Genomic DNA, 17,343 nt, shown 5'->3' with positions numbered 1-17,343 from the left:
CTATCATCGTCATCGGTAGAATCGTCATCACGGTATACATGTCTTGACTGGGGTTAGAAATGGCATAATTACAGGTAGAAACGCTGTCGCCTTAGGTAGAAATGCCATCATTATGGGTAGAAACGTCATTGCCAAGGGTAGAAACACCATCATTATGGGTAGAAACATCATTGCCAAGGGTAGAAACGGTGTCATTATGAGTAGAAACATCATTGCCAAGGGTAGAAATGTCATAGCCAAGGGAAGAAACACCGTCATTATGGGTAGAAACATCATTGCCAAGGGTAGAAACATCATTGCCAAGGGTAGAAATGCCGTCATTATGGGTAGAAGCATCATTGCCAAGGGTAGAAATTCCGTCATTATGGGTAGAAACATCATTGCCAAGGGTAGAAACATCATTGCCAAGGGTAGAAATGCCGTCATTTTGGGTAGAAACATCATTGCCAAGGGTAGAAACGTCATTACCAAAGGTAGAAACGCCGTCATTATGGGTAGAAACATCATTGCCAAGGGTAGAAATGCCGTCATTATGGGTAGAAACATCATTGCCAAGGGTAGAAATGCCATCATTATGGGTAGAAACATCATTGTCAAGGGTAGAAATGCCGTCATTATGGGTAGAAACATCATTGCCAAGGGTAGAAACGTCATTACCAAAGGTAGAAACGCCGTCATTATGGGTAGAAACATCATTGCCAAGGGTAGAAATGCCGTCATTATGGGTAGAAACATCATTGTCAAGGGTAGAAACACCGTCATTATGGGTAGAAACATTATTGCCAAGGGTAGAAACACCGTCATTATGGGTAGAAACATTATTGCCAAAGGTAGAAACGCCGTCATTATGGGTAGAAACATCTTTGTCAAGGGTAGAAATGCCGTCATTATGGGTAGAAACATCATTGTCAAGGGTAGAAACACCGTCATTATGGGTAGAAACATTATTGCCAAGGGTAGAAACGTCATTGCCAAAGGTAGAAACGCCGTCATTATGGGTAGAAACATCATCACCATGGGCAGAAATTCCGTCATTATGGGTAGAAACGTAATCGCCGTGGGTAGAAATGCCGTCATTATGGGTAGAAACATCATCACCATGGGCAGAAATTCCGTCATTATGGGTAGAAACGTAATCGCCAAGAGTAGAAATGTCATCATTGCTGGTAGAAACATCATTATTGCGCCTCTTACAGAGAGTGGTAGAAGTCAAAGGAAAAGGCTGCACAGTAACAGCTGCCATGTTAGTTTTTGTTGCCTCCTCCACACCTACTCAGCTGCTTTGTCAAAAAATGCGGTCCCATCACAACGCAGACAGATAGAACGCATATAACTACCAGGTGTAAATGCAAAGGATTTCATCGGATTGTTCCATATCTGGATAGCATATCCAGATGCAGATCACATTTTAATACCAGGTGTAACTGAGGTCCAAATGTTTCAGTATATGTTTGTATTAGTAGTAGTATTTGAACAGCAAAATTCATGTATTTTTATCCAATGATTTCTAGTCTAACCCATAAACAACACCAGACTCTTGGTATGGTATTTTGAGGTGTTTGTATCACATCAATTCAGCCACTAACCTGAAGTTCTGAAGCTCTGGGTTCAGGGCCTTCTTCTGGGTTTCCTTGTACACTGGAGACTTGAGGTAGCGGAAGAAAGTATCCTGCAGTAGGAAAGAGCATATAATGACTGGTGACTCAAATTTCAGAAGGATAAGAACAAAAAGGCATTGGACGCAAAGTATCTTTACCCTCAACCCTAAAATTAAGAAGAATTAAAGGGCTATTAGGTGGAATTGCAACAACATTGACAGAACCTTTGTCCTCTTCTAGAATTCTCTGGCATCTATCATTTTGTGCTGAGGCAGGAAAAACCTTACTTACTGCATGCACCTTAAACGACACACTCACCTTCTTCATGAGCAGGAACACGTGAGTCTGGGCGGCGTCCAGGACGTAGCGGTGAGGATGATCCAAGCCCTTCACTGTCAGACCCATAGTCCTGCCATCGATGTTGATCCAACGGGGGGCGCCTGGGGCCAGGAAGGTCCTGAGCACAGAAAAACGCTTGAAGATCCGCACAAATATGCACAGTATGCGCAGTATTGGTTTTATTGGCCGAGTAAGTGTGCACATACAAGGAATTCGACTTGGTGGGTTGCTACTGTAGGTCACATGAAACGAACACAAAATTATTAAAGTAGTATGTAGAAGAATAGAAACAGCCGAATAGAAATGTAAGAAATAAGTCTCTTTCAGAAGTAGTATATGAAATAGTACTAGTATATACAGTAAGTGTATGTTGTATATAAACAAAGTATAAGTCGTGTAAGGAATGTATGCTGTTGGAACCTGATTGATTACCCTGATAGGAATCTATGGAAGAAAACCAATGACAGAAATACTGTATATATATATATATACATATATACATATATATATACATGTATACTATATATGTATAGTTAATGCTTATTAAGCATTAACTAGCCCTTAACTTAGTGACCCTTATTGTAAAGTGTTACCCAATATTGCATTGGGATTTGAGTGTTTCGAACCATTGCAAGCAAAGAAAAAGAAGAAGCTGTACACATGAGTTGGAATGGTATAAGCAGGGTATAAATAGGTACAAATATAACTATACGGCCAGAGGAAAGTTGAGTATATAAGAACTAACTAGATGATAGTAGGTGCAGGTGCATACACAGACACACACTATATTTGTCTGCACTGAAACTCACTTGAAGATGATCTCAGCTTTTGTTGACATGGAGGATGCAGTGCCCCACTTCATCTCCTCAGCCGCCTCCCAGAATGCCAAATTCTCCCCTGGGATACACACAAACACGCACATACACACACAGAGCAGTGTTGCAATTCAGACACCAAATCGACCCAATCATTTCACATCCATTTTGCTTCTCTGGTTATCAGTTTGTGGAACTGCCCCCTCACACACACACACACCCCCCCCAACTGTCACACACACAGAAACACACAAGCTCAACCAGGCCACACCAGATACACAATCCAATTTGAAATGTGATCTTTGGCATTCGGGTACGTACCGCTGAACTCCTTCTTGAGGAAGACCTTGAAGTCATCTCGTCCGCGCAGGTCGCTCAGCAGCTCGAAGAAGCTGAAGGACCAGCGCTCCACTCGCATCTTGGTGGGGACGTCAACCCTGTAGGCAAACAAAATCCATGACATGTCTGTGTTTGATTATGGAGACATTTTGCTGCCTCTTCTTTAACAGCGGTGGGGGAAATGTATTGCATTCTATTCTATTCTGTAAGGCTCCTGTACCTCACATTTCTACTGTCTTTTAAATCCAGTGATAATGCTACCAGATCACAGGACAGGTTAGTTTAGTTAGCTGGTTTCTGATACTGTGCACCTTAGAAATGGAACCGACTGCAAAGCCCTTTGACCCCTCAATGATTTTAAAGCAAAGATATCTCACATTTTCTACCATGTTTGTGCTGGCTTTCTGTAATGTATTTTTTATGTTTTCTTTTTGTTTTCTATCATGTATTTTCTTTGTCAATTTCATGAATGTTTTTGTTCTCAGGTCTCTCTTAAAAAAAGAGAGTTCTCAATGAGAGTACCTGGAATAAATCATTCTTAAATAAAGGATAAATGAAAAGGAAAAACTGAAATAATAAAATAAAGACTTAGAAAACAGTCCATCACTGCTAATCTGCTTCGTTTTTATAATTGCACAGAACTAGAAGATTCTTCTACTTGAGATAGATAAGATAATATATAATATGTAATTGATTCATTGATCCCTGTGGGAAAACTGGGCCATTGCAGAAGCAAGTACTAGGAGGCAGTTATGAAAAATAGAACATGCATGTAAATAAACGATTGTACAGATGTACACAGGATATAATAATGCCAGTGGCAGCATAACTTACTGAGACAAAAAAATGAATGAAAATTTTGTTTTTAAGTTATAACAAAATATCAAATTTAAGATTTTTTTTACGATTTGTTTTATTTTTACATAGTATTTTTTAAATAATTAATCCAAAAACATTTTTTTTTACAAATCCCTCTGTAAATGACCAACTAATATTCAACAGAATTTTTTTATGAACTATTAGTTAATTTGCATGTGTTAGTACCATTTTTTTCCCCCAATTCACTTGTGGTGCAAGTATATTAAAGGTGCTATGTGTAGCTTTTTTAACCATCAAAATATCATGATTAAATTAACTGTGATACCTTGGTATAATTACTGTAAACAAATGAGACCATGGTAGAGATTATTGGTCGCCTCTATCTCACACCAGCAGTATTGTTAGTGCTAGTGTTTCTCAAAATTAAGACCACATTTCCCATAAACCCAATTTCTTCCAAAATGCAGTGTAGAGGCTGGTAGAGGCTGCCAGTCTTCTCAGTGGGGACCTTGTTACCGTTTACAGTACAGTCAGTGCCGCCCTCACCTCCTCATGTTGAGATTCCAGTACGTGTCATTGTCTGTTTGCCAGGGGTTGCTGGGTAGACAGGGAGCCAGGAACGGGTCATGGTTCTTGTAGGTTGTGACGAACTTCACCAGTCTGCAGAGACAAAGCTGCTGTGAGAGCAGTGGAGCTTCCACATTTACAAAGTGTCATGAGCATCATAACCTCTTGTGACCAAACATATCTGAATCCACATAGCACAAAGTTTGGTTACTAAAACAGGACCTCCTGCTTTTATACTGCAATATACTGCAATATACTGAAGAATATTTAATAACTTGTCAAAAATGCAATAAAATGTCTGCTGTGTTTGACCAAGAAAACAACATCATATTATGTCAAAACTGCTGGATGTACGCTGTGCAGAAGTCTAAAACAAATTATTTTGTTTTGGGGGTGAGCAAACTTGAGTAATATAAAATGCTTGGGTAAATTATCAATACAAAAAAATCATAAACAAAGATGATAAAACGCATGCAGCTACATTCTCTGTAATCACTACACCATATTAAAAGAAAAGAAATTGGCTAGTGAAAATTCTTAGTGGCTACATCGGCTAGTGAGCCAAAAAGTTCATTTCAAGCCCTGGAAAGGTTCTCATGCTGAGGTACCAGAGGAACTTACGCTCCGAGGGACACGCTAGATTTGACTTTCGGCCTCATGATGGCTTGTTGGTAGAAGATGTTCTAGAGGGGAAGAGGACAGGACGCTGATGTCATTTCAAATTCATCACAAAAATGTTACATTTTGTGAAAATCACATGAATTACAGGCTATTCTGCTGTCCATGTTATTACTTACCATCCGTCTGTGCTGGTCAAAGCTGATTTTCTGAGAAATGACAGGAAAAATAATTTGTCATCATAGGCAGGCATAGTCTGATCCAGAGGTGTGTCCCAAGTCAGTCTCAAGTCTTGAGGCACAAGTCTCAAGGCAAGTCCCAAGTCTGAATGTAGATTACCAAGTCAAGTCCAAGTCAAGTCCATGTCATTAATGTCAAGTCTCAAGTCTAAATGTAGAACAGCAAGTCAAGTCAGAACAAATCAAGAGTCCAGTATCAATTTAATATGTTAAAGTAAACTAAATATCTAGGACTTTTCAATGCAATATGGTTTTAATAGGATAAAAGCATCATGAGTTTGATTTCTATAATCAGTTTCGACGTTAATAAATTCAATCATTCCATACAAATTCAGAAAACAGAATTTCAATTCAGTCGTCTGCTGGAACAAATCTCATCACTTTCAATCGAAGTCATTTACACAAACACAAGATCTCAAGTCAAGACTTTAGAAACCTTTTCAAGTCATCAGAGTACAAGTCAGAGTCAAGTCCCAAGTCACCAGAACCCAAGTCAAGTCAAGTCTCAAGTCTTCTCTTCATGCATCAAGTCAAGTCTCAATCAGTTAAAATTATGACTTGAGTCCCCACTTCTGGTCTGATCACATCAATGGGAAATGCACATCTACTACGATAGTGGGGCTCAGCAAAGAGGAATACACTGATGCTATTTACAGTGTTACACCTACAGTGGGAGGAAAGCTACTGTGAAAGCTACTGCTGGCACTAACACAAATAGGTGGAAAATACTGTGAAACACAATACCAAAGAAGAGTACTTGGGTTTTGTGTTTATGTGAGCATAAGTACTGAAGTCAATTTGAAATTCCCCAAAAAGTAAGCTAGAAAATATATCATATATTCAATGATAAATATACTATATATCCAGTGATATTCAGTAAATTATGTCAGTTTACATTTACAGTCATCCATGTTTGATTTGTCTAGGGTTGGACCGATATATGGAGCTGATATTGTCCGTTTATTAAAAGTCAGATCTGGTCCAGTCAGTGACATCCACCTCTGATATGATGCAGTTTGATTTATAACATATTTATTTTAGAATTGATCAATACTACACTGGTTGTCTATGGGAAGCCCTTAACCTGAAATGATTCTAATGAGACATTTTGATCAGATTCCACACAAGTAGGCATAAATATATTTTATTATTATCTTCCCGTGTTACAATGGAGAGTTTTTCACTCTGACAACAATACATTTCTAGGAGAAACACTGATTACTTATAAGTTTTTGGACTGAAAATGTCATTATCAGCCTTCAAAAACCTGTATCGGTCTAATCCTAGTCTTGTCTGTGTGCATGCATGTTAGTGTGCTCATGTGTTTATTGTTTGCACCCTTGTCTTCATCAGTGCAAGGAAAGATTGAGATGGAAAAGAATCTGTGTGGAAAGAGAAGAAGACAGACAAGGAAAAATGCAATGAATGAAAAAGATCCTCTTTTCACATTGTGGGGAAAAGCGTCTACGCTCAATGGACGGCATACTATAAATGTCAGAGCAGCACAGAAAGACTAAATTCTCCCCAGAGGAAACTGTACTGCTCCAATCACAATGTATACCATCTAATCATCTAATCAAATTAGATGGAAACGCGCCTTTAAAACTGCAAGCTACGGTGGCCCTGACGGTCAAAACACAGCAACATTTCACAAAACACAACACAACTTGTGTTTTCTGAAATGTTGTGTTTTCTGAAATATTATTGTTTTCTGAAATATTGTTGTGTTTTGTGAAATGTCGTTGTGTTTTGTGAAATGTTGTTGTGTTTCGTGAAATGTTGTGTTTTGTGAAATGTGTTTTGTGAAATGTTGTGTTTTGTGAAATGTTGTGTTTTGTGAAATGTCATTGTGTTTTGTGAAATGTGTTTTCTGAATTGTTGTTGTGTTTTGTGAAATGTGTTTTGTGAAATGTTGTGTTTTGTGAAATGTCATTGTGTTTTGTGAAATGTTGTGTTTTGTGAAATGTTGTGTTTTCTGAAATGTGTTTTCTAAAATGTCGTTGTGTTTTCTGAAATGTGGTTGTGTTTTCTGAAATGTTGTGTTTTCTGAAATGTGGTTGTGTTTTCTGAAATGTTGTTGTGTTTTCTGAAATGTGGTTGTGTTTTCGGAAATGTGTTTTCTGAAATGTAGTTGCGTTTTGTGAAATGTCGTTGTGTTTTGTGAAATGTTGTGTTTTGACCCTCAGGGCCACCGTAGCAATCAGAACATTAATTAATAATTGCAAATTCAGTGTGTATGCCAAATTTGCCATTCAAGTTCTGCAGTAATATCTAATGGCTGAAACACGTTTCCAAAACAAAAAAACACCGTGGATGGAGGACGGAAATGTCGTGTTTTGTGAAATGTTGTTGTGTTTTGTGAAATGTTGTTGTGTTTTCTGAAATGTTGTTTTTGTGAAATGTGTTTTGTGAAATGTTGTTGTGTTTTCTGAAATGTCATTGTGTTTTGTGAAATGTTGTGTTTTCTGAATTGTTGTTTTTTGTGAAATGTGTTTTGTGAAATGTTGTGTTTTGTGAAATGTCGTCATGTTTTGTGAAATGTGGTTGTGTTTTGTGAAATGTTGTTGTGTTTTCTGAAATGTGGTTGTGTTTTCTGAAATGTGTTTCCTGAAATATCGTTGTGTTTTCTGAAATGTCGTTGTGTTTTCTGAAATGTTGTTGTGTTTTGACCCTCAGGACCACCGTAGCAATCAGAACATTAATTAATAATTGCAAATTCAGTGTGTATGCCAAATTTGCCATTCAAGTTCTGCGGTAATATCTAATGGCTGAAACTGTTTCCAAAACAAAAGAACACCATGGATGGAGGACGGATAAAGATCCCAGAGGCATCACTACCAACCATCACTATAGTCTGTAGTACACTCTATATAGCCTATAGTAAAGTAGTCTATAATGTACAGAGCCGGTTGAACCAGATGGGAAAATGAACAGCTGGGCATCTTAATTTAACTTAATCTCAAACTGTAAGGATGCTCTGAGAAGTTTGTTTTCTCCAAGACAACTTGGAGACTTCACAAGGACACAAGCATCAACTTGACATTCTTGGATTTGATAATCACCTTAAGATAGTCTAGTCAAGACTCCTTTAAAGAAAACAAGCAGCAGTGTTGCCAACTGTCTTCCAAGGAAAGTAGCTATTGGCTGCTCAAAAAGTCGCTAGAAGTCGCCAGATGACTTCACGCACTCATTTGCATACTATAAGTAGATGTGTCCATAGAGATCAGCCGAGCACGACTAGTCTCCATGTTAAGCTCTAGTAAGATTCTTAACAAACCATTACAGCAGCTGCTCCTGACCTCAGCCTCTTCCACTGTGTGTGTGTGTGTGTGTGTGTGTGTGTGTGTGTGTGTGTGTGTGTGTGTGTACTGACCTGTTACCTCATCTGCGTTGGGGTCAATGAGGCGATCTGGACCGTAGTCCATAGCACTGTGAGCGTGACGCTGGACACAAATGACAAACATATATTAATGTGTAATAATTACATCTTGGGCTCTCTTTACTAGCAGTCACTAAGCTTTTTATATGGTGGCATTTTGGTCGTCAAAAACAAATTTCCAGTTATACTCTGTATAAAAAAAGTATATATGTATATATGTGTATGTGTGGGGGGGTATATACATGCACACATACAGTATACATAGATATATACATATGTATACATATATAATATGAATAAAATGAACGCTGTGTGTGCAAAAATACATAATGACACAGTGTAGGGCTTTTCAGAATGATTGAACAGGCAATACACACATACACACACACACACATATACACACACACACACACACTGACCGGTGGCCTGTGCACTATCCAGTAGGCCCTCTCCTGACAGTCAAACACCACGCGATCCGGCTTCTTCCTTTCCTTTCCAACCCTGACACACACACACACACACAGAACAGAGAGAGAGAGAGAGAGAGAGAGAGAGAGAGAGAGAGAGAGAGAGAATGGGGGGGGGTTAAGACTTTCACATTGAAACTTGGCTGTTATGTCTGCATTGACTTTCATTGAGGTCAATACTTAATCAATTTCCCCAAAAGGCTCATTCTCTACACAGATCAGAGCTTTGCAGAACTGGTTAGTGGTATGCCACACGAGCGACGCCAGTGACAAGAAAGAAAACCATAGTGAATCCTGAATCCAGACATCAGATGTTGCTACACCTACTTGTACTGTTCGGTAGCCTGCATCACGATGAAGTCCCACTTGTGGTTCAGCCACTCATGGAGGTGGTTGTAGTGTGCCTGTTCAAACACACGCACAAGGACAGTCTTTAGCAAGAAATGGTGCAATCACTCAGCATCTGCTTTTGGAGAACACAAGAACGGAACAGGCCGAATGAATCACTGGGACATCTTGACATTGGGCAATAATCATGGTAGTCAGTGATAAAAAAAAAAAATTCCAGCATTGTCATTATTGTGGCTTTTACCATGATATATAGTGAAAGCAGTCAACCTAATATATATACACACATACACACACACACACACACACAAACACATATAATCATGGAATATGTTTTATAACACTGTGTGCACTTACCTGTTCATAGGGTTCCAGCATGCCTTTCTTGCGGATGTTCCTCTTTGCCAGATAAATGGCTACAATCAGAAGAAAGGAAAATAGTTTAACAACATATGCTACAAAAATGATATTTATATTCAAAGATACAGGCTTTTGCTATAATATGTCTGTTGGTATAACTCTCTTTCAGAACATACTTAAGCACACTGAAACTGTTATAGGCTGATATCATCCATGTTTCCCTGGTAGATCATTGGCTCCAGTGCTCCATGCTAACACTTTAGCATACACTATGTTCATAGTAGGCTCCATGCTAACACTTTAGCATACACTATGTTCATAGTAGGCTCCATGCTAACACTTTAGCATACACTATGTTTATAGTAGGCTCCATGCTAAAGCTTGAGCATACACTGTGTTGATAGTAAGCTCCATGCTAACACTTTAAGCATACACTATGATAGTAGGCTCCATGCTAACACTTTAACATACACTATGTTGATAGAAGGCTCCATGCTAACACTTTAAGCATACACTATATTGATAGTAGGCTCCATGCTAACACTTTAACATACACTATGTTGATAGTAGGCTCCATGCTAACACTTTAGCATACACTATGTTCAGTGATAGTAGGCTCCTTGCTAACACTTTAGCATACACTATGTTCATAGTAGGCTCCATGCTAACACTTTAGCATACACTATGTTTATAGTAGGCTCCATGCTAAAACTTGAGCATACACTGTGTTGATAGTAAGCTCCATGCTAACACTTTAACATACACTATGTTGATAGTAGGCTCCTTGCTAACACTTTAGCATTCACTATGTTCAGTGATAGTAGGCTCCATGCTAACACTTTAGCATACACTATGTTCAGTGATAGTAGGCTCCATGCTAACATTTGAGCATACACTATGTTGATAGTAGGTTCCATGCTAACACTTTAGCATACACTATGTTGAGTGATAGTAGGCTCCATGCTAACACTTTAGCATACACTATGTTGAGTGATAGTAGGCTCCATGCTAACACTTTAGCATACACTATGTTCAGTGATACTAGGCTCCATGCTAACACTTTAGCATACATGTGGGGTAAATGGACTGCAGTGCAAATGATTTTGCTGAGCCTTTCTCCACATGCACACATACTCCACCACTTTCTCCATCACATAGAAATTAGCCAACATATCTCTCGGAGATGACAATTGCAATTGTAAAAGAGTCACTATGGAGAGGCTCACTGCACCACTTCTCATACTACAAACAGTAACCCCTGGTCAGCACCACGGACAGCAGTCCTATGCTCTCTAAATCAAACAAACGTCCCTCATATAGCCTACAGCTTTAACTCAATAATGACCAACAAGTAATATTGGTTGACAATGACAACAAACACATAGTTATTGCTTGCAACTGCAGGCATTATACATATGGAGAATGGAGGATATTTACAGAGCCTGTAGATCTGTGAAGTTAGCGTGGGTGATTCTGAACATTCACTATAGCTGCTGATTTCACTACTTTAGGCAACCACCTCTATATGGCATTGCACCCACCATAGTCAGAGTCCTCTGCAACCCACTTCTGTGCAGGCCAGAAGTACGGGGTCTGGAAAGGTTGGGTTTAGAAAGACAATATTAGTGATATTATTTCACTGTATATAGATCTGTGAACAACAGTGTCCATAACACTGACAAGTTTCAGCAGAGTATAATCCAGTCCATAAAAAGGACTGAAGTATTTCCTATTTTTTTTTATTCTTTAAAGGTGCTACATATTTTAAACATCAATATATCATTGTCAAATTAATTGTGATACGTTGGTAGAATTACTGTAAACAAATGCGACCATGGAGACAATGGGAGCGTATCTATGTTCCCAGGGTCCTATGTTCCCCAGTTCAATATTCTGTTAACACACATTAACCCTCCTTGTGTTTGGGTCAAATTTGATCCGTTTCAAGTTAAAATATTTCATAAATATTATCCTTTTTTTTTTTTATTGGAACAAGGCTTCAAAACAGCTATATAAACACAACAAAACCAATGGTTATCATTTTATTTGATTTTGAAGGTCTATAACCCTAACCCTAACCCTAACCCTAGAACTGGGGAACATAGGACCCTGGGAACATAGGACCCTTTGTCATGTTTCCATTATGTGCCATATAAATCTGGGGAACATAGGACCCTGGGAACATAGGAATGACTCTGAGGCGATTGGTAGCCTCTATCACACCAGTGGCTACTGTTTCTCAAAATTAAGACCACACTTCCCATAAACCCTGTTGCTTCCTGACGCAAAGAGGATGTCCCTACCTGGCGTTGTTTGTTTTGAGGAACAAGAAGAAAGATAGCAAATAACAGCCCTTGATAACAGCGAATATGCATTCAGACCAGGTAAGCTAAGAGTTCAAGTTAGAACTCTGCAGAATAGTGGAACTGGAATAAAGCTGTGGATGACTTTGCAAAGTAAAAACAGCTCCTGTTTTGTGCTGTAAAGCAATCCAGCAGATTTCCCGCCAAATGTGACCCAGTGGCACACAATGTAAAATGCAGTGGAGAGGCTGGTAGAGGCAGCCCATCTTCTCGGTGATGGTCTCATTTGTTTACAGTGGGGGGAAAAGTGGGACTGACTGCCCAGGGCCCCAATGTGGGGAGGGCCCTTGAAAAGCCTGGAATGAAAAGTTTGTTTTTGTTTGCAATTTTTTATTTCTAAGTAATTAGTGTCATAACTAAATTAAAATTGGCTGAATAAATCGGTTGAGAGACTGAACTTTGCATCAAAAAAAAAATAGTGGAGGCTCTCTGAGGCCCCTCTCACCCCTAACAAAAGGCGCAAAATGGTTTAGTCCACCCCGGCACTAGGATTTGTCTCTAAACGCAGCTAATCGAGCACCAATGTGCACTGTGATAGAGTCATTTCTTTCCCCAAGAAAGGGAAATCGTGGGGACCAAAAAAGAAAAGAAAGAAAGGAAAGAGAAAGAAAGCAAACTAAGGGAAAACAACTGCTAACTAATTTCTTTCAAAAGAAAGGTGAGCACTACAGATTCATGTGTGCAGTTGTTGGCTCAATTATTTGTAAAAAAAAAATTCAAAAGATGCGTGAGAGACATGGATCAAGAGAGGAAGGGGGCCCACAGAGACTGCTTATGTATAGGGCCCAGAATTTTGTGCTACACCCCTGTTTACAGTAATTATACTAATGTGTCAAAATGAATGTCATGATTTACGGATGTTAAAATATTACACATAGCACCTTTAAACAGAGGGGCACAAGCATGAACTCCAGGAATCAGGCTAACTTAGGACACGCGTTATGACTTGGAGACTGTTAATTGCAATAACTCGTTTGTAGCAAAGAAAAAGGGGGATTTTGTTTTACCTGGAAGCGGTAGAGAGTGGCATCGTTGCACATCACCAGCTTCTTGTGGTTCTGCAGAGGGTAGATGTAGCCATAGGCCACCAGCATGGTGGCAAAGGCCTGAGCCTCTGTAAAACAGAAGAGGAGGGAGGACACGAGTTAGGCGAAGGGAGAAAAAGTCATGAGGATGATCAGACAGATACGTATTCTCTTTTCAGTAACTGACGTGTATATGATCATTAATAATCTTATTTCATAGCTTACAAACACAACACTTTTTACCTTCTTGAGTGATCTTCAGCTTGTTGAGAATCCATGCGATGACGTCCTTACCTGCGTGGGAACAGGTGAATATTTGACATTCAGTCCATCACAGGGAGCTGGATACTGGATACTCTGGGGGTTAATGCTAATACGAATCCAAACCCCTTAATTTTATCCCAGAAATGTCCTTATTTTCTCAATCACATCAACATTAATTATCCATTAAAAATAACATAGCTTTAAAAAAAAAAAACGTAAGGTTAGTATCATGGGTTTATAAGGGATTTGTTCATGGGTTGATTCATGGAGACACTAGAAATTAAGGGATTTTCCATCCATGGCTTTTGTGCAGGTTTACAGATTATTAATGAGTTAATTCATTAATGGGAAGTTCCTGTCTCTCTGAATTTTACATTCAATTAGAAGGTAAGGAGTCAAAACTTAAGGGGTATTTAAGGTGGTTTTGATGGGATCTCCTCCATTACAGTAATAACTCCCTTAATTAATTTTAAGGTGATTCTGCTTGAATTAAGGGGTGAATTAATGTAAATGTAAGGTTATTTTAAGGGATTTGTACCCGCATGTAGAACTGGAGGTGCTTATCTGAAGCCTTGACCACATGGACTCACATCACATGGTGGGTTTGGCCCAGGCAGCCGCACTGATCTTTCCCTCGCTGCTTTGGACCGGATTAAAGAGCCACTTTGGCCCCTAAAGCACCACCCAGATCTCATCCAATTGTGGGATGCCTTATTTAGCCTGTGTTAGCAGCTTAGATGGCCGAGGCAGCCTGTCACAGTGTCTATACGCTCTGGGGTTTAACAAATGCAATTAAGAAAAGGTTTCACTGCTTTGGCTGCCATTATGTTTTCCTCTATCCACCGATTCCCATAAGTGATAACTGAGGGAATGCAGGCTATCTGCAGGTTCCAGAGAGCCAGAAGTGAGACTTTTAAAGGAATAGTTCACCCAAAAATGAAAATTCTGTCATCATCTACTCCCCCTCATGCCAGTTGAAACACAGGTGAAGTTTGTCCATATAACACACAGGGAGGTTGCCAGCACAACTCCATAGCAGCCTTCTCCAAAACAACTGAAGTCAGTGGGGACCAGTTCTTCAGAGTTCCAAAAAGACCTACAGTATATTTACACCATCATTTAGTGCAAATCTTAACTACAGCTGATTGATTTGCAACAAATAATGGTGTATAGGTCTTTCTTTTCACAGTGTGATTGTTTGGCTGTTTTTGTTGTGGAACTCTAAAGAACAGGTCCCCATTGACTTCAGTTGTTTTGGAGAAGGCTGCTACCAAGTTGTGCTGGCAGCCTCCCTGTGTGTTATATGGACTAACACATTTCACCTGTTTCATTTGGCATGAGGGGGAGTAGATGATGACAGAGTTTTCATTTTTGGGTGAACTATTCCTTTAAGATTTACCTGGACTGAGTTGGATTTCATTTCCAAACCAGAATAAAGAAATAAAGCTGGACAACCAGCCTATTTCTGACTGAACATAGATAATGAAAATTGTGAAACTATAAATGGGCAGAATAAGAAAACAGACAGCGGCAAATGAATTGTTACGGGACATGAAGCAGATAGGATATACTTATTGTACCGCTAACCCCTGTTCTGGATTCATTTAAGAGTGAAGAAGAAACCATTACATGAAGACATTTGAATACTTTTAAGGCCTTAAGACTTTTTCAGACTTGGTGTGTGTATATGTGTGTGTGTGTGTGTGTGTGTCTCACCAGCGATGACGTGGGGGATGGTGGTGACGCTGAGTTTCTGCTCCGAGCCTTTAACCCCACCGCTCGGGTTCTGCATCTCCACCACAAAGGTCTCCAGCTGGAACCAAGAGAGGAGGAACCAGGATTCACTCGTATGACCAAACACACACTGAGGACGGACTGTTCAAATTGTGGAAAAAGTGGCTTGTGAATTTTAGAATGCAACACTCACTGCATTGTGGAAGCAAAAAAAAGTTAATTTCCTGTACTGAATTAAAGCTGCACTAGGCATCTTTGCATGTTGTCGACTCAAACTAGCAGCAAGAGGTAACTGTCTGAAAAATTTGAACTTCAATACCCAGAAACCAAAGATACCAAAGATACCAAAGAGACGAGAGAGGACAAGATCTAATGTTGGTGGGTCCAGCTTTCTCTGGACAGAGTCCTGCTCACTGCTGTTTAGGAGACAGTTTGGATTTCACTCTTCAATTTTGATTCATTGCTTCCTGTACGGAGCAGATTTCCCACCAGTGACCGACACCAGAATTTAATTTGGCCAAACAGGGGGAATCTCTGGCATCTCAATCAGTGGGAATGGGACGTTCTTCCCAGGCCCACTTTTTCTTTTTTTTTGTTATTAAAGTTTTCATTTATTTAAATATACACAGACAGACAGTATTATTACCTTTAGTTATAAAACATCCAAAGGCCCATGGTAAATGCACATATTTAGAACAGCAGATATAAACATTTAGCAATTATAGCAATACAACCAGATCCCAGTAATATGAGTGAAAAAGCAGTCCCATGACCTCTTAAAGTTCTCACTTTCATCATTGACTCTAGCTAACATGTGTTCATATGATACTATTTCTAACATAGATTCTATCCATTTTTTAAGATCTGGAGAGGATGTACTTTTCCATAACCTGAGGTTATGGAAAAGTACATCGGGCTGCCGTGACAACCCCTGCATTTATCACTGCAAAGTCATATTTTGACATATTGGGCAATTCTGTTTGGTCCCCCATAGGCATAGTCTTGGCGATACAGGTCCCATCGAACCCAACCACTTCCCTATGTATTCTAGTACTTTTTCCCAAAATGGGTAAACAAGTTTACACTCTCAAATTGCATGTAAAAATGTTTCTGTTTCTGCCAGGCCCACTTTTAAAAATTTGCTTAGTGAAGCTTTAGGTCCTCCATAGATGCCAACTCCCCAGTGCCCAGTCTGTGGGAAATTCTGTCATTTCCTCTATATTGCTGGTAACTGCACTGTACAGGCAACTTGCAAAATAAAGGAAAACACCAACATGATGTGTGTGTAGGGCTGTATGGGCCACCAGGAGGTGCCAGGACAGCTTCATATTCCACAGGACCTCTACTGGAGGGATGTGACATAATTTCTAACATCATCTGGTGTTTTGCTGAAGGTGAGGTGGGTTGACATCTGATGAATGAGATGGCCATGGAACATCGTTTACATTGTTTTTATCATTCATCATTGATTTCTCATGTGATCTGTAGATAGGTTTGCTGTCAGCCTCCAAGACACCACACTCACCAGAATATCACTTACTCAGGTGTTTTCCTTTATTTTTGCATGAATGAATGACTGAATGAATGAATTAGATTTTTTTTGTCATGTCACACTGGTAGCCCACACAGTCCATTCAAGAGAGAAAGAAGCAGAGGTGAGTCAATTTTGCTCGAGTCCCAAGTCAGTCTCAAGTCTTGAAGCATAAGTCTCAAGTCAAGTCCCAAGTCTAAATGTAGATTACCAAATCAAGTCCAAGTCAAGTCCATGTCATTAATGTCAAGTCTCAAGTCAAGTCCCAAGTCAAAATGTAGAACAGTCAAGTCAGAACATATCTAGGACTTTTCAAGGCAATATCGTTCATAGGATAAAAACTCATGATAAGAGCATCATGAGTTTGATTTCTATAATCAGTTTCAACTTCAATAAATTCAATCATTCCATACAAATTCAGAAAACAGAATTTCAATTCAGTCGTCTGCTGGAACAAATTTCATCACTTTCGATCCAAGTCATTTACACAAACACAAGATCTCAAGTCAAGACTTTAGAAACCTTTTCAAGTCATCAG

The 17,343-nt window shown here is 39.4% G+C and overlaps 1 protein-coding gene across 1 annotated transcript; it reads right to left on the bottom strand.

Moving 5' to 3' along the window:
• Positions 1-1,586: 1,586 nt before the first annotated feature.
• LOC139667339 (regulator of G-protein signaling 9-like) lies at positions 1,587-15,353 on the bottom strand (the record flags this gene model as incomplete). The annotated part of the gene is made up of 15 exons (XM_071546793.1): positions 1,587-1,669; positions 1,917-2,055; positions 2,747-2,834; positions 3,074-3,189; positions 4,457-4,570; positions 5,099-5,160; positions 5,275-5,304; positions 8,715-8,777; positions 9,133-9,214; positions 9,508-9,584; positions 9,886-9,944; positions 11,430-11,481; positions 13,259-13,365; positions 13,520-13,570; positions 15,257-15,353. Coding segments are annotated over 15 exons (1,220 nt in total), but the record flags the coding sequence as incomplete, so codon positions are not given.
• Positions 15,354-17,343: the final 1,990 nt, after the last annotated feature.

This window comes from Centroberyx affinis, unplaced genomic scaffold (genome assembly GCF_046629955.1).
Source record: "Centroberyx affinis isolate AG114_WGS23_722 - 3 ecotype Tasmania unplaced genomic scaffold, CSIRO-AGI_Caff_v1 ptg005454l_1, whole genome shotgun sequence".
NCBI lineage: Eukaryota > Metazoa > Chordata > Actinopteri > Beryciformes > Berycidae > Centroberyx > Centroberyx affinis.
Note: the sequence above shows the minus strand (reverse complement) of the source record. Positions and strands in the feature narration are given on the sequence as shown.